Source organism: Bubalus kerabau, chromosome 4, assembly GCF_029407905.1.
Source record: "Bubalus kerabau isolate K-KA32 ecotype Philippines breed swamp buffalo chromosome 4, PCC_UOA_SB_1v2, whole genome shotgun sequence".
Classification (NCBI taxonomy): Eukaryota; Metazoa; Chordata; class Mammalia; order Artiodactyla; family Bovidae; genus Bubalus; species Bubalus kerabau.
Window position 1 is genome coordinate 28,009,391 of NC_073627.1, and position 23,566 is coordinate 28,032,956.

General features: G+C 44.8%; 1 protein-coding gene across 2 annotated transcripts in view; it reads left to right on the forward strand.

Annotated features, from left to right (window-relative positions):
- The first annotated feature begins 10,529 nt into the window (after window positions 1-10,529).
- ACSF2 (acyl-CoA synthetase family member 2) overlaps window positions 10,530-23,566 on the forward strand; it is a 31,440-nt gene continuing 18,403 nt past the window's right edge. The window contains exon 1 of one of the 2 annotated variants that reach the window (XM_055576194.1): window positions 10,530-10,762. In XM_055576194.1, the coding sequence (XP_055432169.1) occupies window positions 10,635-10,762 (128 nt within the window). In that variant the 5' untranslated portion in view covers window positions 10,530-10,634. The remainder of the gene's footprint in view (window positions 10,763-23,566) is intronic. The other variant, XM_055576193.1, reaches the window with a different exon arrangement.

Genomic DNA, 23,566 nt, shown 5'->3' on the forward strand with positions numbered 1-23,566 from the left:
CCTACACAAATAATTATTATAGAAGGAAAAAAGAATAAGGGCCTCAACACACACAGGTAAAATCTGTCTGTGATTGTGTAGGGCTGTGTGGGTATAGATTTGAGTGTGATAAAATCAGAACAACATATGTAAGAGCATTCTGTGTGCTAGGACTGTACATATATTACATGTATTCTTTCTTTTAACTTTTGCCTTGCTGTTGCTGCTGCTGCTAAGTCGCTTCAGTCATGTCCGACTCTGTGCAACCCCATAGACGGCAGCCCACCAGGCTCTGCCGTCCCTGGGATTCTCCAGGCAAGAACACTGGAGTGGGTTGCCATTTCCTTCTCCAATGCATGAAAGTGAAAAGTGAAAGTAAAAGCGAAGTCACTCGGTCGTGTCTGACTCTAGCGACCCCATGGACTGCAGCCTACCAGGCTCCTCCATCCATGGGATTTTCCAGGCAAAAGTCCTGGAGTGGGGTGCCATTGCCTTCTCTGAACTTTTGCCTTACAAGGCACATATTATTTCCACTTTACAAAGGAAGGATTAATAATTAAGACTCAGAGAGGTCAACTATTTAACTCTAAGGACAGTCACAGCAAGTGAGTGTATTTGGAGGAAGGTGAGTCATACCTGGGCTTCTCTGGTGGCTCAGATGGTAAAGAATCTGTCTGCAACGTAAGAGACCTGGGTTCAGTCCCTAGGCTGGGAAGATCCCCTGGAGAAGGGAATGGCAACACACTCCCTGGAGAACTCCATGGACAGAGGAGTCTGGTGGCCTATGATCATACCTAGCATGACAGAGAGGGGAACCTGGGAGAAAGGAAAAAATCAGAAAAGTCTCCATGGGAGGAAGTGGCATTTAAGTTGGGCTTTGAACAATGGGTCAGATTCAGACAGACAGAGATGCCACACACAGCAGCAGAGTGAGGAATTGATTGCAGCTTTTCGCTTTGAGACTTCTTCACTCCCTGAGGCTGGAGACCCACAGCTTCATGAGAAAGTGAAGCCTATCATCTGTTGGCAGCTGTTTCCTTGGGAACGAGACTGGCCTTGTGCTGCGTCCCATCAAATGAAGTGCCATCTTGTGCCAGGATATTGAAGCTGTTTGAACAACTGCCTCTAGTAGCACAGCCCTGGAGAAGCCAAAGATCAGGACCAGGACAGGAGGCAGCAGCTTCCTTGGGCGTCAGACGGGTGCTGCCCCTGCCATGTCCAGTGCAATCCTGGCAAGTCGCTCCAGTTCTCCAAGCTTCCGTTCCTCGTTCTGTCAAATGGGAATAATAAAATGGGAAAATGTGTCAAGGACCCACAGAGAGACACACACAAGAAAGAGCTGAATGGCACCGTGCAGTGACATGAACCTTTCTGAGGCAGCTTTCATGTGTTGCCCCATAGCTGGAGGTGGACTGAAAAATTAGGTAGACTCAGAGAGCCCTTGAAGGTTGGAGGCCCCAATGTACTTTTTAAGGCACATGATCTCTGTTTATATAGTTTGCTTATTTACATAGGTTTGCTTTAAATACTTCCACATGTAGAGAGCTACATTTATGTTCTTATAAATGAGTCTGTCCCAAAGTAAACTTCAAATTTAAAGCAACTGCAATTAGAAATCCCTAAAAGGTTTTTGTACATAAGATGAAAAAATTCTAATTCAGATGAGAGGGTAGATGCATGAGAATTGCCAAAAATGCTTCATGAAATTAAAAAATACTCATTTGGGTTCTGCCCAACCGTATATTAGATGTTATAAGAAAACTCAAAACAGTATAGCATTGTCATGGGCAGGTATCAGTGGAACAACATGGAAAGTCTAGAAACAGATACAGTGTACAGGAGTTCTTAATATATAATTAACATTGTATTTATAGTCAAATCCATCAAAAGGGGAGAGCTGAACAAATTAGAATGCATTTATACAATGGAACCTCACTGTGGAACATTATGCAGTCATTAAAGAGAATGCATAGAACTACATGTACTGACCTGGAAAAAAATATTTGTTGTATATGCTCAAGCAAAAAATGCAAGTCACTGGAGGCATGGCATAGCATTTTAAAATTTTGACCTTATTTCAGACTTACAGAAAAGTTGCAAAAAAAGAGAAAAGTTGCAAGGATAGAAGAAAGAATTCCTGGATACCCTTCACCCAAATTTTCCAACTGTTAACATTTTACTATAGAAACATCTACATATTTCTGAACTACTTAAGAGTATGTTGCAGACATGATACCCTTTATCCATAAATACATCACTGGGTCTCTCTCAGGTACAAGTAGAACTCATATAAGCACAGGATAGTTATAAAAATCAACAATTTAACACTGATCAATACTATTATCAATCTATGGACCTTACTCAGATTTCATCAGTTGTCCAGCATGATTTCATTTTGGGGAAAAATACAAAAAGGGAGAGGTGAAGAAACATTTACATATGTCTGTGCTTAGCTTAGTTGCTCAGTTATGTCTGACTCTTTGCGACCCCATGGACTGTAGCCTGCCAGGCTCTTCTGTCCATAGGATTCTCCAGGCAAGAATATTGGAATGGGCTGCTATTCCCTTCTCCAGGGGATCCTCCCGACCCAGGTATCAAATCTGGGTCTCCTGCATTGTAGGTGGACTCTTTACCATCTGAGTCACCAAGGAAGCCCTTTGCGTAAGTCTACATGTTGTGTAAGAGCTTGGGAAAGATACAGAACATCCATATTTTTAACCTTACTTAACTTGAACATCCGTTACAAGGTGCATGTATTATAATTTTGTAATAAATTACAATGAAGAAAAGTTTACTATAAATAATGAATGAATTAATAAAATCACTATAGGTTGGACACAAAGTTGAGATCAAGTCCTGGTTCTGCCAACTTTGGATACATCACCTAATCTCTCCAATCCTGGATTTCCTCATCATAAATTTCCATCTATAGAGGAAGCTATATTTTCAATAAGGATTAATTTTGAAAAAATACACAAAGTTCTCAAAATTCCCTAGAAGACACTTAAAAAATAATTCCTATAAAACCAACCAACTCTTGCATGTTCCCACCTCCTCCTCCTTGCTCATGCCATTCAGCTTAAAATGTCCTTTCCTTCCTCTCCACTACCACCATTTTTTTCACCCTTCAAGGCCCAGTCTAGATGCCACCTCCTCCAGAAATCCTTGTCTGATTACCCCAACCAAAAGTGATCTCTTTCCACTGATGCCCTATGGCTTCCCCGTGCCCTTTGCATTAGAATTGTTAGCAGGGATAACAATGATTGAACCCCAGGGAGTCTGCTGGAGAGCTCAAGAGAAAGGCTGTCCTTGCTAATCAAAGGCTATGCTATGCTTCTCTGCTGATTCTGTCTGTGTGTGACGCTTGGAACTGTCATGATGAAACCATCAGGGATTATACTGCCTCTCCACTGAGAGTGGCAGAGGGATTAGCTTGGGTCATGGTACCAGCATTTGGAAGCATCCTGACATACTGCCTAGGCCTTGAAAGGCCTCACTTCTTGGTCATAGGGTTTGAATACCACCAAATGGAGATTCTTTTTCTATTTATATCTCCTACTATATATAGTAGGCATTCTAAGAATATAATTTGAGTCATTTGTTTGACTCAAATCACTCAAGATATATTGAGTACCTACCACATACCACATGCTAGCTAAAAGCATGCTGGAAATAAAATCCATAATCATCATACAGTCTGCCTGCCTCTCTTATAGGCCCTGCCTTGCCTCCCACGACTCCCAAAAATGCAGTCCCATAGCAATACTAACAACTTCCAGAATGTACATGCTCCCTGTCTTCACATATATTTTCTCCATATGCCTGTTTATAGACTCTGCCCCTATTACATCCCATTAGCCGTCCACAGTTTCCCCTCCCAGTCCTGTCTGGGGTGAGCTGCATAATGGCTCCCAAAGTTATCCATGCCCTAATCCCTGGAACCTGTGAATATGCTACTTTATATGGCAAATGAGACTTTTCGGATATAATCAAATTAAAGATCTTGCGACAGAGAGATTATTTAGGAAATCACAAATGTTCTTATAAGGCAGAGCGAGATTGAACATAGAAGGGAATGAGGCAATGTGACTAAGGAGGCAGATATAAGAGTGAAGCCTAGAGCCAACAGAAGCTGAAAGAGACAAGGAACAATTCTCCCTGGAATATCTGGAAAGAACTAGCCCTGCCAACACCTTGGTTTTACTCCATAAGACTCACTTCAGACTGGCCTCCAGAGCTGTAAGAGAATAAATTTCTGTTGCTTTAAGCCATTAAACTTGGTAATTTATTCCAGTAGTGTTAGGAAGTAAAGTAAAAGTGAAGTCGCTCAGTCGTGTCGGACTCTTGGTGACCCATGGTCTTTAGCCCACCAAGCTCCTCCATCCATGGAATTTTCTAGGCAAGAGTACTAGAGTGGGTTGCCGTTTCCAAACCAATACACTACACACTCAGCTCAGACCTCTAAGTGACCTTAGGTGACACACTTAGAGTAGGTGCCTATCCCCTGCGCCCTTCCCTCACGGCACTGGCCATACCACATACCACCATCAGTTTCAGAGTTGATGTTCTCTACTAAACAGTGAGTTCCCTGAGGGCAGAACCCTGTCTTATTCATATCTGCAGCCCGAGAGCCCACACTTGGCAGTATCTAATGGGAAACAGTGGAAACAGTGTCAGACTTTATTTTTTTGGGCTCCAAAATCACTGCAGATGGTGACTGAAGCCATGAAATTAAAAGACGCTTACTCCTTGGAAGGAAAGTTATGACCAACCTAGATAGCATATTCAAAAGCAGAGACATTACTTTGCCAACAAAGGTCCGTCTAGTCAAGGCTATGGTTTCTCCAGTGGTCATGTATAGATGTGAGAGTTGGACTGTGAAGAAAGCTAAGTGCGGAAGAATTGATGCTTTTGAATTGTGGTGTTGGAGAAGACTCTTGAGAGTCCCTTGGACTACAAGGAGATCCAACCAGTCCATCCTAAAGGAAACCAGTCCTGGGTGTTCATTGGAAGGACTGATGCTAAAGCTGAAACTCCAATACTTTGGCCACCTCATGCGAAGAGTTGACTCATTGGAAAAGACTCTGATGCTGGGAGGGATTGGGGGCGGGAGGAGAAGGGGACGACAGAGGATGAGATGGCTGGATGGCATCACTGACTCGATGGACGTGAGTCTGAGTGAACTCTGGGAGTTGGTGATGGACAGGGAGGCCTGGCGTGCTGTGATTCATGGGGTCACAAAGAGTCGGACACGACTGAGCAACTGAACTGAACTGAACTGAGTGGGCACTCAGTGAATGTCTGTTGAACCAATGATTGAGTAAAGGAAGATAAATTAGATTTGGTTTGATAACATTGGGTCTTACTCAAGGCTTGACACATAACTTTAGCTCTTGACTTTGACCCAAGAAAAATTAAAAATTACATCACCTAAAGAAAGATTTTTGTCCCATATTCTTTATGAAAGCAAAGCTTTCACAACTTTTGGCAAATGCTAGAACTGCTGTTGCTTTAGTTTTTTCAATTCTGAGCTGTCAGCAAGAAAATATTTACTGTCTAAGATCACAAATGTCTGTGTTTGCCATCAACTATTAGTTGTGATCAAAATAATTTTTACTTTACATAGCAGTTCAGAATGAGTTCCTTATTTTCACTTTCAGTTTGAAAATCAGAAGCATTGTTTTTAGCACAATTCTTGCTAACTTTGTTTTTTGTTTGCTTTGCTTTGTTTTTGGTATTGGCTACTGGATCTGATTGGCAGAGTATAACCATCATTTATCAAGTCACTGTCATCTCTTCTTTCAAGATTAAAACTCCGTTCCTCATTCTCCTCTTTCCTCTTTATGTGGCTGCTAGTAGTCTCTCCTTTTTTCCCCCACCTTTCCTTCATGACTGCTGCATCTCATATTAGATAGTTCCCTTCTCAGACTTATGGTGAAGAAATTTCTTTGAAAAAGACATGTTTCATATAGTACTTGTAAACAGTCATTTACAACAGAAAGCTCTGAAAAACTACAGCAGAGGAAAGAACTTTGCTCAAGGTCATTGAGAGGGAAAGCAGCAGAGCCAGATTCTCCCGAGGCCAACTACAGTACCTATGTAACACTTTGGTACTCAGTGGGAACCTCAGGAAACACAATGGGCTCTGTAAATGATCTAGTCAGGATGCCTCCCTTGGGCTGTTAACAACAAAATTATTAAGAGAAAACATGTACACTGTCTTAGGAAAAAAAAAAGAGAGAAAGGCTTTTTATCAAAAAGTAGTAGTACATTCACATTGTTGGTATAACCATCACAACCACCCATCTCCTGAAGTTTTCCATCTTCCTAAACTAAAACCCTGTACCCATAAGTCCTTCGTCCCCCTCCACACAGCCCCTGGCAACCATCATTCTACTTTCTGTCTCATTGAATCTGACTACTGTAGATTCCTTATGTAAGTGAAATCATACAGTAATTGTCCTCATCATACTTGTGCAGTCACTAAGTTGTGTCCGACTCTTTGCAACACCATGGAGCCTGCCAGGCTTCTCTGTACATGGGGTTTTGCAGGCAAGAATACTGGAGTGGGTTGCCATGTCCTTCTCCACGGGATCTTCCCAGACCCAGGATCAAACCTGCATTTCCTGCACTGGCAGGCAGGTTCTTAACCTCTGAACCACCAGGAACACTTCAATTATCATACTTAGCATACCGTAAATGTTTCTACAAGGATAATTCTGGTAGCATGAATCAGAATTTCCTTTTTTTAAAAAAAATATTTATTTACTTATTTATGTATTTGGCTGTGTTGGGTCTTTGTGGCACGTGTAATCTTGGGTCTTCATTGCAGCCTGCAGGATCTTTTAGTTGTAGCATGTGGGATCTAGTTCCCTGGCCAGGGATCGAACCCAGATTCCCTGCGCTGATAGCACAGAATCTTAGCCACTGGACTACCAGGGAAGTCCCAGAATTTCCTTTCTTTATAAGGCTGAATAATGTTCTGTTTTACACACCACACTTTGTTTATCCACCCATCCATGGACATTTGGGGGTATTTCTGCCTTTTGGCTGCTGTGAATAATGCTGCACTAAATACTAATGTAGACACATCTTCTAGAGTCCCTGCTGCTGCTCCTGCTGCTAAGTTGCTTCTGTCATGTCTGACTCTGTGCGACCCCATAGATGGCAGCCCACCAGGCTCCCCTGTCCCTGGGATTCTCCAGGCAAGAACACCGGAGTGGGTTGCCATTTTCTTCTCTAGAGTCCCTACTTTCAATTATTTTGGGTGCATACCCAGAAGTAGAGGGCTTCCCTTGTGGCTCAGCTGGTAAAGAATCCGCCTGCAATGCAGGAGACCTGGGTTGATTCCTGGGTTGGGAAGATCCCCTGGAGAAGGGAAAGGCTACCCACTCCAGTATCCTTGCCTGGAGAATTCCATGGACCGTATAGTCCGTGGGGGTCACAAAGAGTCAGGCAGGACTGAGTGACTTTCACTTTCACTTTATCACCAGAAGCAGAATTGTTAGATTATGTGGTAATTGTTCTTAATTTTTTGAGGAATTGCCATACTGTTTTCCACATCCACTGCACCATTTTACAATCCTACCAGCAATTGTTCCAATTTCCCTATATCTTTGCTAAAACTTGTTGTTCTATTTTTTTGATAGAAGCTATCCTAATGGATGTGAGGCAGTAACTCACTGTGGTTTTGATTTGTATTTCTCTAATGACCAATGATGTTGAGTACCTTTTCATGTGCCTATTGGCCATTCATACATCTTCTTTGGAGAAATGTCTATTCAAGTCCAAAGGGAACCATCTGCATTATTATAATTGTTTCTGTTTTATCTTCTATTATTTATCTCTAAACAATATACTTATTCAGCCATTTCTTGATTTTCTGTTTAATAGGTAAGAATTTTCACTCTCATCTTTTCTCAAGTCCTTCTAATACAGTTTTATTGCTATTTTTGTACATACACTCTTGCTTTGTAACTTTAAATGACATACTCCTTTATTTCATGTTCCATTATCAATAAACAGGATTCCCTGATACCTTAATTTATAAGGTAAGAATATCTGCCTCCACTTCCATCTCCTATTTCTTACCTCTCAGCTACTGTCAAGAGTGACTTCCAAGGTTTGTAGCATTTACATTCTATTTCCTAACTTCAAGTCTTCTGGACTTTTTCATAGGTTGATTGATGCTAAGAATTTTTTTTTTTAATCAATAAATGGTGTTTACAGTGTGAGACTGATTTTGAAGCACAGGAAGGGGAGGGAATTGACAAAGAGGAAGGAGTAGGGCTTTCTCAGGACAGCCAATGGCATGAGCAAAATCACAAGGGCCATAAATCATGCAAGTCACGTGCAGCACAAGCAGATACGAATCAGGCAGAAAGCTCCCCTTGGGGAGCTATGAGGAGCTGAGCTGGTTGAAGGAAGAAGGAGGAAAGTTGGAGAGCCTCGATGGCCAAGGTGCCCAGCTCCCTTGCTCACTACTCCCTCAACGTGACCCAAGAATTCTGATCACCGTGATTTGCTTCCTGGACTCAGAAACTCTTGCATCAGGCATTTCTGTATTCCTTTCCCCCAACCCTCCTCACCTTCCTTGGAACTTGTGCCTACCACAGGTCTCAAGCCTTTGCAGAGACGAAAAGTAACTCCTCCTCCCCCCAAAAAGTTTGCAATATACCTCATGCAGAGGAAAGTGTCAGAGTGTAGACACAGAAGGAAGAAGAAGATGGAAAAACAAACTACCCAACACTGAAAACTGGTCTGGGCTACTGTACTCAGAGATTACCCTGGCCCTCTGGGTGAGGCTGGTATTATTCCATTTTAAAGATGACTGAGGCTAGAAAGTCCCTGTGACTTACCCAAAGCCTCAAACTGAGTATAGACAGGGCCTTGGCCTGTGTTTGTTGTGCCCACTTTGATCTTGGGCAAGTAGCTAAACCTCTCTGGGTCTCAATTTCTTTATCCATAAAAATAGAGACATATTCCAAGACATTCCTATTCTCCGTAGGTTGATTGTGAGGGCAGAGATAACGTCCTTGAAGAGTCTAGCATGGGGGGATACATCTTGAAATTGGTGGCTGTGGTTCCACATCTGTCTGGGAAGTCAGGAAAGCCCAGTGTATGCAAAGCCGAGGCTGGAGCAAAGTTCAGGAACGAACTCTTCCCACCCTTCCCCCAGGACTCTCAGACTAGCAAGGAAATTTCAAGGGCCTGCAAGGTCACTAGCTACTCTCCACTTCACAGGCCCAGAGAGGAGAAATGACTTGCCCAGGGTCACCCAGCAAGCTAGTAGCAGAGCCTTCCAAGTAGGGCTTAGTACCCAGACTTGGGATACTCCCTAGGGCCCCACATTCATTGGGCTGAGCCAGCAGAGTGTGTGAGTTAGTCTGTTAGGAAGACATGTCCTTGCAAGTCCAGCTCCTTATAATCTGTGCCCCTCTGTCTTTCTTCCTGCACCATCCCCATATCACTGAAATGTGGGAACCCTCTCCAGGAGCCAGGGTTTCAGGGGGTTCTGAAGTCACTCTCAGGATCATGAAGAGGAGCAGTGTACTCTCCTTCTCACAACCCCAATTGAGCCCAAGTTCCCAAATAAAAATAAAGGGTTAGGCCAAGTCCCACCCTCAGCCACCAGTTCTTCTTGGCCCAGTGTATATCCCTACCTCTGGGTCAGGACGGGGAGGTCACCCTGCCAGGGCCTTTCCCCCAGTGTTCTCCCCTCCTCCTCTGGAGGAAGGGTCATGGCTACAGGGACACTGTGGACCTGGCACATGTGCCGCCTTGGTGCCCAGTGCCTCTTCGCCTAGCCAGGTCCAGAGATGGGCACTCATCTTCTGAGTATTCTGCACTTGCACCTTGGTCTCCAAGGCCACAGGGAGGGCCTGGAGAGAGAGGTTTATTTTACATTCAGACTTTGGAACAGCATGGGGCACAGGTTCCAATGCCCAGGGCCACGGGGAATAGAGATGGGAGACTGACGCTTGGGATGTGGGGGTACCAACTGGAGCCCCTTCTGAAGCTGACATCTATCCTCAGCCAGTACTTGGGCCCGCCGGGGGCTCTGCACCCTTTGTCCCAGCTGCCTCCCCTCCCCCGCGGGCCCTCTCCTCCAGCTGGCATCTCTGGGAACGCGGGCTCCCCTGGCTTCAGGCCTGCAACCCGGGGCGGGCGAGAAGGGGGTAGGCCCACACGTGACCCCCCCCTCCCCCCGGGCCAACACTGCTTGCGGACAGGAGACCGGGGGTGGCCGGGTCAGGGCGGGGGGCGGTGGCCGGGTCTGACCTCGCCGCGCAGCTGGCTGCCCCTCCACGAAATAACAAAGTCTTGCGCCTCCAAACCCAGGCCCCCGTGGTTGGGAAGGGAGACCTGCCTTGGGCAGCGGCCGTGTACGCCCGATCCGGAGGGAAACCAGGGCAATTCTTCGAGGGTGGGGGTAGGAGGGGGAGGGCTGCGGGTCCAGGGGAAGGTGGCCCGCGAACAGGCTCTTCCTCCATGCCTCTCTCGGCCTCGCCTCGCTCCGCCCCGCCCGCCCGGCACCGAGTCCTCCGAAACCCATAGGCAGAGGCGACCCTCCCGCCTCCCCGCCCGCTCCGCGCTCGCCCCGCCTCAGCGCACTTTAAAAGTTTTCTCTGGCTGGGACGCGGGCGTCGCGAGCCATGGCTGTCTACGTCGGGATGCTGCGCGTCGCGAGGCTGTGCTCCCAGAGCCCGAGGGTGCTGGGGGCCCGGGTCGGCCTCTCCCGGGTTTGGCAGGAAGCGAGGTTGTGGGGCGTCCGTCCTCTCAGGTACGCGGCCCTGGAGGAGAGGGACGGGTCAGTCCCCTGGGAGGGGGTCTTGGGGATCCTTCAGAGCCTCTCTGGGGGCCGATCGCGCTCAGGCTGGGAGGTCCTCGGCTGCCCCACCTCCGCCGGGTGGCGCACACCAAGGAGTAGGTACCCCACCCCGCACCTGGCACTCAGGCAACAGGAAATGCTGGCCTGGCCCAGCAGACTGGTGGCTGCAGCTGGTGGCTGTCAGGCACCCTGCACTGACTCTGGGCTCTGGTCCGGGGCTTTAGGCTCTCCCATTGGTGGGCTCACTGATGACCAGAAGCGGAGCCTCTAGCAGCCTGTCCTGAGGGGGAGGGGCAAGGGCAAGGCCTGTGCTCTGTCTCCAGGACACTGCCTCTGAGCCAGACCCCTTTCACTGATAAACTTGGGGACCTCCCACGCCATGTTGTCCACCCCAGGCCACTAAGCTCTGCAGTGTCTGCTCTTCTCACCAACTGCTAACACTGCTTGGCTCCTTACTACCTACTGGGTCTGTTTTCTTCTGTCCTCAATGCAGAGGGTGGGATGGGGGCTGGCAGGTGGAGGATGTGCTCTGCAGCAGCGAAGTAAGTTAATGCTACCTCTTTGTAAGTCTGCAACTGTGAAATTGTGTTGATTAAGCCGAACTGGGCTCCCACTGATATGATCAGTGGTGGCTTTTACCTTCAGCACCCAGCAGAGGGAGGCCTGGGCACCAATGAGTCTGCCCTGCCACCCAGCTAGGCCACATACTAGGTCTGGGGTCAGGACACAGCTTTGAACACCAGATGGAGTGTAGGCCTGGGCATGGAAAAGGGACAAGAAGCCGGAAGAGGTTTCTTGTCTGAGAGAACTGCTTGTTTAAAAAAAACAAAAGAAGGAGGAGGGAAGTTGGAGGGAGACAGCAGACTCTTCTTGGGCTGGAGTTCCAAGATCACAGTGTTTTGAACATGCTGGTTTCTGAAGATGGAAAGCATATGCCGGCTTTCGGATCACCAAGCCTAATTTTCTGGGGAGACCCAGTGGCTCAAGGAGCATCAGCAGATGGGATTCTGATGAAGAAAACAATTCTCCTCTAGCTTGGTCACTCACTACCTCCCGGTGCCTCCCTAGGCAAGCTCTGCCATGGCTAGCCTGTAGCCTCCAAGCCGCACTTCTGGTCTTCAGGATGCTCCTTAGACTGTGAGGGCTTTCCTTATTTACTCTCCAAAGCGAACATGTTTCATGATGCTGGGTCAGGCCGCCTTTGGCCACATGGTATCCTTCCTGACCTTTGACTTTATGTGCAAACAAAGCAGACCTCTTGCCTGCTACAGGCTTACAATCACGGATTAGGGGCCCCAGGCCTCAGAGAAATTCTGACTCTGTCAGGAGGAGATCCATGGATCCAGAGAAAGATTTCCTGAGCATTTGGCCTAATTCCCTTCCATGCCTGCCACTCCCTTGTGCTTAAGGCCTTGCCTACTGACTGCGGTGGTTTAACCTGATTTTGTTCCTACGTTGCTCTTAAGAAACCCTGAAGAGTCTCAAGCATTCAACAGATATTCCTGAGCGCTTACACCATGCCAAGCACAAGGTAGATGCTGTTGTTATGAAAGCCAGAGAACCCAGTCTTCCAGGAACTTGTAGTCCAATGAGGGAGAAGATAAGTCAGCATGATTACTACTTAGTGTTCTAGGAGCCATGGTGTGAAAAACTCCCGGACTTCTGTACTTTACTGTTTCTGATCTGGTCATGTACAACCTGCTTTCTTTCTTTCTAGGATTTATTTATTTTTTGGCTGTACTGGGTCTTCATTGCTGCACACGGGCTTTCTCTAGTTGCAACAAGTGGGGGCTACTCTCTAGTTGCAGTGTGCCAGGCTTCCCATTGTGGTGGCTTCTTTTATTGGCCAGAGCACGGGTTGTAGGCTCATGGGCTTCAGCAGTTGCAACACATGGGCTCAGTAGCTGCGGTTCACAGAGTCTAGGACACAGGCTCAGTAGATGTGGTGCACAGGCTTAGTTGCTCCATAGCATGTGGAATCTTCCCGGACCACAGATCAAACCGGTGTCCCCTGCATTTCAGGGTGGATTCTTAACCACTGAACCACCAGGGAAACCCTAGACTGCTTTCTTGCTGACCAACACCCCATGCCTGTTACTTATCAGATCCCCAGTTTTACCTGTTAGGAAAAAGCAAGAACTTTTTGGGTTATAGACTAGACTGTATAGACTGCTTTGGGTTATAGCCCTGGCTCCTCTACCTACTTGCTACATGACGTCAAGTACGCTACCTAACCTTGGAGCCTATGTGGAGTTTGTCACTAATGCTGCTGCTTGCTGTACTGACAAAGGCTTGCTCTTCTCAGCCTTTGTTTTGGGGCAGGGTTGGTCCCTGAGAACCTCCAGATGGGGTCTGTGTAGAAATTTCAAGTGATTTGAAGGTAGGAGAGGAGTCCCTCAAGAAAGTGTCCTCTTGCTTGCATCTGGTTCTCTCTCATGGCTAGTTACCAAGATGTCAGCCTCTGCCAGGCCCAAGTCTAGCCCTTGGATCTGCTGGACAATCCCTTATCCACCCAAGTCAGGGATGTCCAGAGTCTTTTTTCGAGAAGGAAAGAAGAAACTGTCCATTGCTCTCCAAACCTCCTGAACTACCAACGCCTTCCCTGCTTCCCCAGGGAAGGCAGATGATCTAATTTGGAGCTTCAGGCACTCTTGGAGGACAGAATCTGATGCTGATTCCTGGTGAACCTATGATAAACAGGTTTCCTTCAGACCTCGAAAGCTGGCCTGGGGCTGCCTGAGAGGCAACTGTATCTGGGGTGCTGGAAGCACTCAGAGGTGGTGAAGACAGAAGGAATCATGGCTCAAGCCTCTCAGAATTGGGTGTGACCCTCAGTGGGGCTGGCGGGGTGCTTCCAGTGACTCAGCGCTGATGGTTGGGGCAAGGGTGTGAGTGGACTTCATGGAACACCTTCCAGAGGGATGACTATAATCAGGTGGGACTGGTAGTGGAAGCTATAAAGTGATGTCCCTGTATCAGGGGATTATATTAAGCTACGAATTATTTTGGGTAGAAATCAATGTACAAAAATATGCTCTTCTCATAATCTACCGAAGATGATTAACAAAGTATTTGGTAATGATATCTCTACTCATTACTCCAGTCTAAGTGTAATAATAGAAAATAAACTATAAACGTGGACACTGGACATTGTAATCAGTGAACGGTACACAATGGTTTTAGTTACGTCTCCTGCCTTGCATGCAATCGGTATGCAATCCACTGTGGAGGTCCAGTGTGGGATACAAGGATGAGTAAACTTGTTTCCAGATACTTCTTTGCCTAAAAGGGATCTGCAGATAAGGATCACAGACCCACTGATTCAAGGCAGTAAGTGTGCTCAATCAGAGCAGGGAAGAATCTGATAGGTTGGAATGGGATTAGGTTAGACTTCCTAAACAAGTTGGAATTTGAATCTTATCCCTCCAGTAACAGGGCTGTGGTTTGAAGGATGAAGTCTATATACTTGTATAAACCCTTGCCTGTGCTTGAACTCTTTAAACCCTGGGTATGAAGCCCTCCCAACATCTCCACATTATTTATTTATTCAGTCTACAAAGACTTTGGAACCAGACAGATCTGAGTTCAAAAGAATCACTTTCTAGCTTTGGGACCAAGTTGAACTTAAGACTTTTGTTTTGTGTAAGTTTTGTTTTGTACTTGTGAGAATTAAATGAGGTCACGTAAGAAAATCCATAACCCACAGCCTAGCACTAAGATTTTCAACCCACTGCATTGATGAGACTATGATACAGATAATACTTATGAAACAGTGGCTTTGCACACTCCTACAATGACCCCAAGGCCCACAGGTTAGAGCCTTGCCTGGAGAGTAGGAGAAAGACAGTTCTAGCAGAGGCAACTGCTTGAACCAAGCTGTGGCTGCTCTGTGTTGGCAGACCTATCCATGCTTATGCTGAGTGTTAGTATAAAGGGCTGCTTTCCCCCACCCCCAGTTATATGCTGAACAAAGTACAGAATATAGTTTCATCTCTTGAAGGGGCCTTGCTAGAAGACTGTCCTGATAAATGACGGGTACCACTAACTCTGCCAAATGCCTCTCCCTTTAGAAATAAACAAGCTGTTTTTCTAGTTTAGAAATCGTGTTCTGTGACTCTCATTGGCATGTATGTGTTTTTCAGTTTAGGAGTCAGGTGACAGGAAAGCAAACCCAACCTTAGTATGGCTTAGTTCAGTATGGCTTCAGGCAAGTCCCTCAACCTCTCTGGACCATGATTTCTTTGTAAAATAGACCACTTGGACAAGAAACACTCTACAATATTTCTATGGACATTTTGTGATTTCCAGGGAGGCTGGGCTTTGAGGCTTGGATCCCTGAATCCAAGAGGGCTGTGGTCGAAGTTCGAAGCCTTCATACTTATATGAAATGTTAATTGTGCTTGAACCCTTATGAACTCATCCTAACCTCTGGACTCTGGTTTTCTCTAGCCCTCTGTGAGTGAACAGAAAACATTGAGGGTTTTGACCCTAGAAAGCAAAGATCTAAACCTTGTATGTGGGGTTTTCCTGGTGGCTCAGATGGTAAAAAATCTGCCTGCAATGCAGGAGACGTTGGTTTGATCCCTGGGTTGGAAAGATACCCTGGAGAAGGAAATGGCTACCCACTCCAGTATTTTTGCCTGGGGAATTCCATGGACAGAGAAGACTAGTGGACTACAGTCCATGTGATCACAAAGAGTTGAGCATGACTGAGTGACTAACACTTTCACTTTCTTTTTCAAACCATGTATTTGCCTTAGTGATGCCACCAAGGGCAACTGTTCTGAATCAGCCTTCACCCTTGACTTCTATGTGCTTTCCCCAGTAGCTCGGAACAGTGGCCCAGTGGAAAATCTGCAGCATAGATGCCTCCCGTCCCCAAGTATTTCAGGCTTTCGAAAATGCCCTCTGTCTTCTTGAGTTCACTGGACTCAAATAATAATTTCATGTTTACTTTCTCTACATACACACAAACACGCATACACTATCAGTTTTATTGGAGTTAAAAATGGAAGCTTCCACCAATATAGAGTGCCCTGCTCAAAATCTTTATTGTAGCTCTTACCACTCTGGGGTTCTTTGTAGTCTGTGTTCTTTGTAAGCTGTAGACTCCATCAGGAAGGTTATGTTGGGTGGTGGAAAGATCATGGGACTTTATGGTATAATGCAACTGTAAAATGTACAAATCATAAGTGTGTAGTTTGATGAATATTAACAAATGTATACACCCATTACTCAACACCCCAAGATATAAAACATGTCCATAACTGTAAAGCACTGTATTCAGTAGAAATATAATGTGAGCCACATAGGGAGTGTCATGTTTTTCAGTAGGCATATTTTAAAAAGTAATAAGAAATAGGCAATAAGTTTAATGATATATTTTCTTTAACTTAGTATAGCCAAAGTATCATTTCAGCATGCAATCAATCATGTAAAAATTGCTAAGGAGGTATTTAATATTTCTTTATTTCATGAAGTCTTCTGAATCTTGTGTGTATTTAACACTTACAGAATGCTTCAATTCAGACTAGTCATGCTTCAAGTGTTCCAGAGCCCCATGTGACTGGGCTGCCATAGAGACAGCACAGCTCGAGAAATTTCTCTAGTGCCTCTTTCCAGTCAGTTCCCTCCCCAACCAGAGATTATCACTATTCTGATTTCTAATCTCTGTATATTAATTTTGTCTATTCTTGAATCTTAGAATGTATACTCTTGTGTCTAGTTTCTTTTGCTCAAAAACCAAGGCTTGCTTTGGGGAGAAGTGACCTATTGATCTTGACAAAAAAATTCATGAAAGTGTGTGTTATACATTAAGCAGTTTAGCTTTCCTTCATAACCGTGGGGAAAAGGACATGATCTCCTGTGCCCAATATTTCACCTCTTGGGTGTAGCAACAGAAAAGTAGGCTGAGAAGTGGGGTCCTCAGAATAGGTGTAACAAATGTGTCCAGGGACTGTCCCAGCAGAGAGTGGTGCAGACAGTGTGACTTCTAGGCCCACTGAACTGGGCAGCCCACTTTGTGGTCCTCAATATTTTATCATCTAAGAGCTGTTTTTTTAATTCAACATTTTATTTTGAGATAATTGTACATTCACATGCAGTTGTAAGAAATAACACAAACAGATCTCATATAGTTTCCCCCAATGATAACATCTTGCAAAACGGTGGTGCAGTAGCGCAGCCAGGATATTCGCGCTGATACCGCGTCACCACTGCAAGGATCCTTCAGGTTTCCCTGTTACAGCCACACCTACTTTCCCGCTTCCACCCTCCTTAGGACTGCTCACAGTCTGGTTTCTGTTCTCCATTAATTGGATTTCGTCATTTCCAGAGGTTATGTAATGGAGTCATGTAGTATACAGTCTTTTGAGACTGGTTTCTTCACTCAGCATAATTTCTGGAGATTCATTCAGGTTGTTTTGCGTATCAGTAGTTCCTTTTTTTATTGTTAAATAGTATTCTTTGATATGGACGTGCAGTTGGTTTAACCATTCACCCACTGATGGACATTTGGGGGTGTTTCCAGTTTTTTCAAATAAGGCTGCTGTATGCATTCATATGGAGAAGGCAATGGCACCCCACTCCAGTACTTTTGCCTGGAAAATCCCACGGACGGAGGAGCCTGGTAGGCTGCAGTCCATGGGGTCGCTAGAGTTGGACACGACTGAGCGACTTCACTTTCACTTTTCACTTTCATGCATTGGAGAAGGAAATGGCAACCCACTCCAGTGTTCTTGCCTGGAGAATCCCAGGGATGGGGAACCTGGTGGGCTGCCGTCTATGGGGTCGCACAGAGTCGGACACGACTGAAGCGACTTAGCAGCAGCAGCAGCATGCATTCATATACAGGTTTTTGTGGGATTGTAAATAAGTCTTCATTTCTCTGGGAACATAATTGCTTATAGTTCTCCTCAGTATCTTCAGGAGATTGGTTCCAGGACCCCCGCAAATCCCCAACTCTGTGGTGGTCAAGTCCTTTATACACCATGGCGGTAGAGCAGTCAGCTCTCCCTGTCTCCTGTTCCACGTCTGCGTATGGAACCTGTGGATGCAGGGGGCCAGCTAGATGTGTTTCTTTGGGATAATTGTCAGCAGTGCGATGGCTGGCTTGTATGGTAGTTGCGTGTTTAGTTGTACAGAAATTGTCTGTTTTCCGGGATGACTGTACCATTTTCCATTCTCACCAACAATATATGAGCGATTAGCATCCTCATCAGTATTTGGTATTGTCACTGTTTTTAATTTTTGTCATTCCAATAGGTGTATAGTGATATCTTATTGTGTTTTTAATATGCATTTCCTAATGGCTAATGATGTTGAGTAACTTTTCATATGCTTATTTGCCACTTGTATATCCTTTTTGGTGACATATCTCTTTATGTCTTTTGCCCATTTTCTAATTGAATTGTTTGGTGTTTTTTACTATTAAATTTTCAGAGTTCTTTATGCATTCTGGATACTAGTCCTTTGTCAGATGTGTGGCTTGCAAATATTTTCTCCCACTCTGTAGCTCATCCTGTTGTCCTCTTTAACAGGATCTTTCACAGAGCGGAAATTTTTAATTTTGCTGAAATTAGTTTATTAAGTTTATGGATTGTGCATATAGTGTCAAGTTTAAAAATTTATTGCCTACCCCTAGATCCTGAAGCTTTTCTCCCATGTTTTTCTCTAGATTTTAAAAAATATTTAATTAATTAATTAATTTGTTTATTTATTTTTGGCCACACTGGGGCTCTGTTGCTGTACGTGTGCTTTCTCTTGTTGCAGTGAGCAGGAGGTCTTCTTATTGCAGTGGTTTCTCTTGTTGCGGAGCATACGCTCTAGGCGCACAAGCTTCAGTATTTGCAACATGTGGGCTCAGTAGTTGGGGTGTGCAGCTCAGTAGTCGTGGCTCGAGGGTCCTAGAGCACGCAGGCTTCAGTAGTTCTGGTGCACAGGCTTAGTAGCTCTGTGGCATGTGTGATCTTCCTAGGCCAGGGATTGAACTGGTGTCCTGTGCATTGGGGCGGATTCCTATCCACTGTACTAGCAGGGAAATCTGCCTGTTGGTCTTCGTTCTGGCACACAGACTTCTCTCTAGTTGTGGTAGACTGGCTCAACAGTTGCAATGCATGGGCTTAGTTCCCTGACCAGGGCTCAAATCCGCATCCCCTGAATTGGAAGGCAGATTCTTAACCGCTGAACCATCAGGGAAGTCCCTCTAAATGTTTTTCAGTTTTAATGTTTTACGTGTAAGTCTGTGGTCTATTTTGAAGGGTGTTTTTCCCTTAAGAGACAGGTTGAAATTCCTATTTTTGCTGAGGACCTTTTAACATTATAGTCATTCTTGTGCTCTTGGTGGCCACTGTACAGTAAAATGGCCATCAATTAAGAAAATGACCATTCACTAGTGCTCTCTGGATTTTTATCTGTCTCAACAGCATCTTCATTTTCTTAAACACTAGGTTGCATGTTGTAGCTGGTATAAATGTGGCACTCATCTTCATGGGTACATAAAAATTTTAACTTTCTTTCAGGGTAAAATAGATATTACAGGTTAAAAGTTGTTCCCTCCTTCACAAGCATCTGCCATCTCTATTCCCAGATCAACCACCAGCCTAGTGTCTTTCTGCAAATAGCGAAAGGAGCCCCTCTACACCTTCAAGAATGCAGCCCCCATGGTGTGTGGGTCAGTCCAGGGGCTGCTGGGTTGAATAATGAATCTTGGGGTGATGAGCAAGCAAGATGGAAGAGGAGCGCCTGCCTCTCATTCGCCATGAGCTAGATGTACTGGTACACTTGGCTAGAACTGTGTCTTACACAAGGGTGAGTGTATAGACTGAGGACTGAGGCTTGCCCAGGAGGATAGGATACCACATGAACACCACGGGCAGCCTGGGGCCCTTCCTGTTTGCATTAAAGTTCATCTTGTCCTGGCCCTTTACACAACAGGTCCAGTGGATCATTCTGTCCCTCCCAGCAAGTTGTTCTATTTTTTGAACATTGAAATACCCTTCCTATAAGATTTTCAAGCTGCATATATTTTTTTTTCTTAAAAATTTCACATGGAAAAAAAATTTTTAACACAATCATATGATCAAATAACAAGCACCTGTGTACCTACCACTTCAAATTAAAATATAGCCATACTTGTTACACAAAACTACAAATAAAATCAATATAATGGATCAAGTTGATGTCTGTTTTGTAAGCCTCCTCCTACTCACCCCTCACCAGAGACCTACTGTCATACAGTAGTATTTTTTGTACATCATGTCAGAGCACGTTTTTTGCTTTTAACATGTCTCTGAATCCATAAGCAGAATAGCGTATCATTTGTAAAGCACATAGAATCATGCCAAGCAAGCAATAGGTGCTCTTTGTTTTTTATCCATAAACAATACTTATGCTTTTATAATTTTAGCAAACATTATATCACCGTGCCCTTCTTTTTTCACCCAAAAGTATGTGTTGAGATCTGTTTACACCGACACCTATAGATATAGGTAATTCTTTCTACCTGATGCTTACAAATCCATTATATAACAACATCTCCCACGTTAGAGGGTTGGCGTTTTCAGCTTTTCTAGAAATTACTCTGGAGAGGCTGCACTGCTATGACCACCAGCAGCAACTGAGAGCTGCTGTTTCCCCACAGCCTCGCAAATACTTAGTATTCCTGAACGAGAACATGTTTGCCACTCTGGTGGGGAAGCTAAAGTGTTCTTGCTGTGGGTTGATTTACATTTCCCTGATTACCAGTGAGATGGGGTGTCTTTTGAAATGTATTCTGTGAATATTCATATTCTTTGCCCATTTATTGTGTTAGATTACTTGTCCTTATTGATTTGTGGGATTTTTTCCCCCTTTAATACAGGCTAAATGTGAATCTTTTGTCTCCTATATATAAAATGAAATTTGTAAACCCAGGCAGTTGCTGTCTCTTAGCTTTGTTGATGATTTATTTTTTTCTTAGAGCCCAAGAACCAGACTGGCATCAAATGCCTATAAGGGGAGGAGCAGAAGCCAGCCCATGACTTGAAACAGAAGCAGACTATTTATTAAAGCTTTCTTGCTGGTGGCTGGCATGGCACCTTGCCCAGGGCAACAGTGGTCGGCCTCAGTGTGGGGGCTGTTCCTGTGTCCATGGGCCCCTCACATCTAGTCACCATGCCTCCCTGGTGGCTTCTGAAAGGATTAAGAGGACTTGCGCAACCTGGGGTTATTCCAACTTCTGATAGGAACAGGGTTCACCTGCAAGCTCCTGGCCCAGATCCCAAAAAACTCTGCCCAGGAAGTAATATGTAATAAGAGGCAAAACAAACTGCTTCTCTCCCAAGTATATCGTCATACCTATGTACTCAGGTGGCGTGGTCATCCCTGCCCCCGTGGCTCCTTCAGCGTCCAGCTCTGCCTGTGGTCTCTGCCTGACCCTGTCAGGACCTGTGATCCTTGGTGCTTACAGAGCCTCTGGCCCTGACTTTGGTCATCTGCCTTGGAATGTCACAGAGTGCTGCATTTGCTCACAGAAGTTCCCTGAGCTAAGCAGACCGTGTTTTCTGAGTAGGTACTGCTGGAAGGCTAGGCTACACGGGGGAGGGCCAACAGCAGCGCATAGGTGACTATACCCAGAGGACTGTGCAGTTAGCGTGCAAAGCCATCGTGCTTGGTACTAGAAGTGAGCTGGAAAGACGGGTTCAGAGGCAGCAAAGAAGATGAATCAGATACCGCCAGTAAGTCATGGAAAAGAGCCAGTGTGTGCTTGAGGGCTGGAAGGTGGGAAGTAAATGGGGGTGGTTCTCCATGGGCCTGTGGCACCATTAGCTTCAGGTTTGCTGCCCCAGGCCCTGTGCAACCTCAAAGGAGGCTGTGTACGGGCTGCAGTGTAAAGAACAGTACATACAGAAAGAGGCCCAGGGTTGCCACCCACTCAGATAGGGTAACTTAAGAAAATGACTCTCTTGCCTCATTAATAAAAAAATTATCCTTTTTATAGATACCTTTTAATAAACACACACATATTTTTGGTCACCATTTGAAAATAAATCACAGACATCATACTATTGATATTTTCCATCTTTGCTGATCTCTCATGGCTGTTTTGCTTTGTGACATGGACATCTTGCTTACTGGGCACTTGTCTTCTTTCTTCTGTGCATTTGTGGCAGATTGGGCTATTTTTGTGTTTCCTGTGTCAATGTCACTTGTCTTTTTCATGGAAAGCTGTTTGTGATTGAATGATGAGGCTTTTTTACCACCTTTTATGGTGGCATCTTGGACAAGCTGCTTAACTTCTCTCTCAGTTTCTCCATTTGTAAGACAGGGATACGCACACTTGGGATGATTTGCCTGACAGCATTACAGGGGACACGCTCACTGTTTTCTCACTTCTGTAAGTTCACTGCCCTTCAGGAAATTTACCCATCTCTGCCCTTCTTCACTGAGCATGCCCATCTTTTTCATAAATCAGAATCATTACACTCCCCACTTGTCATTAAACATCTCTACAGACATTCCTGTAAATTATATTTGCAAGTAGACAATTATTTGGTGTATCCTGTTTTCCCACTGGAGCAAGGCCAGAGCTTTGCCTCTGGTAAGCCACATTCTAAATAGTAAGCAGTGTGTCCTGACCTGTTCTGTTCTGCTGAATGTAGGGAACATGCATCCATGTAGGAAACCAGTTGGCTGGACCAGCAGTCACGGGGTAACAGGAACTGCACAGAGGCCACAGAACTGCTTTCTCATCTGCTGGAACTCTTAGAAAGGAAAACTCTGCTGCGTTCAAAACTGGGCTTATTTATTTTCTCAAGCAGTTTCTAAGATGGAAATCACAAGCAGATGTGTTTGCTCGGCTTGCCCAGTATTATTTATTAATGTATGCATGTATTTTGCACAGAAGCAATACATGCTGCTTTTATTTTTCTGACAGGATGGTAAATACCATAGTCAGTTGCTAAATTTAGTTTATGAATTGTGTTTCTGTCAACACTGGTTTAAGCCCCAGAAAGCTCTTCTTTTTAACTTTATTTTGCACCATTGTGCTCACTCAATTGTGTTCGGCTCTTTGCGACCCCATGGAATGTAGCCCACCAGGCTTCTCTCTCCTGGGAAGTTCCCAGGCAAGAATCCTGAAATGGATTGCCACTTTCCTCTCCAGGGGATCTTCCCAACCCAGGGATCGAAACTACGTCTCCTGAATCTTCTACACTGGCAGGCAGGTTCTTTACCACTGAGCCAGCTGATTAACTTTGTGTTGAAATATAATATAGATTCAGGAAAGTACACATATTTTATGTACTTGTTTGATAAATTTTTGATAAATTGAACACACCCATAGAACCAGAACCTAGTGAGCCACTCTCTTGATTTCTAACAGCATAGAAAATAGTTTTGCCTGTTTTGTACGTATAAATGGAATCAGACGGTATATACCTTTTCCTCTCTGGCTTCTCTCATTTAACAGTTTTTAATGAGTTTCATTCATATCTTTGGGTGTGGTCATAGTTCATTTGCTCTCATTGCTATATAATATTGTAAATAATCATCACCATTTATTTATCTATTCTACTGTTGAGTAAGTAGTTTCCATATTGGAGATACAAATGCAAATATCCTGTCTTTTGGTGGGCACATGTATGATTTCTTTTGGCTGTATACCTAGGCATAGAATTTTGTACATTATTTTAAAAAGTGTACAATTCAATCATTTTTATTGTGTTTATGGATATGTGTAAGTCACACCCTTAGTTATCACCACTCTATCCTCCCATC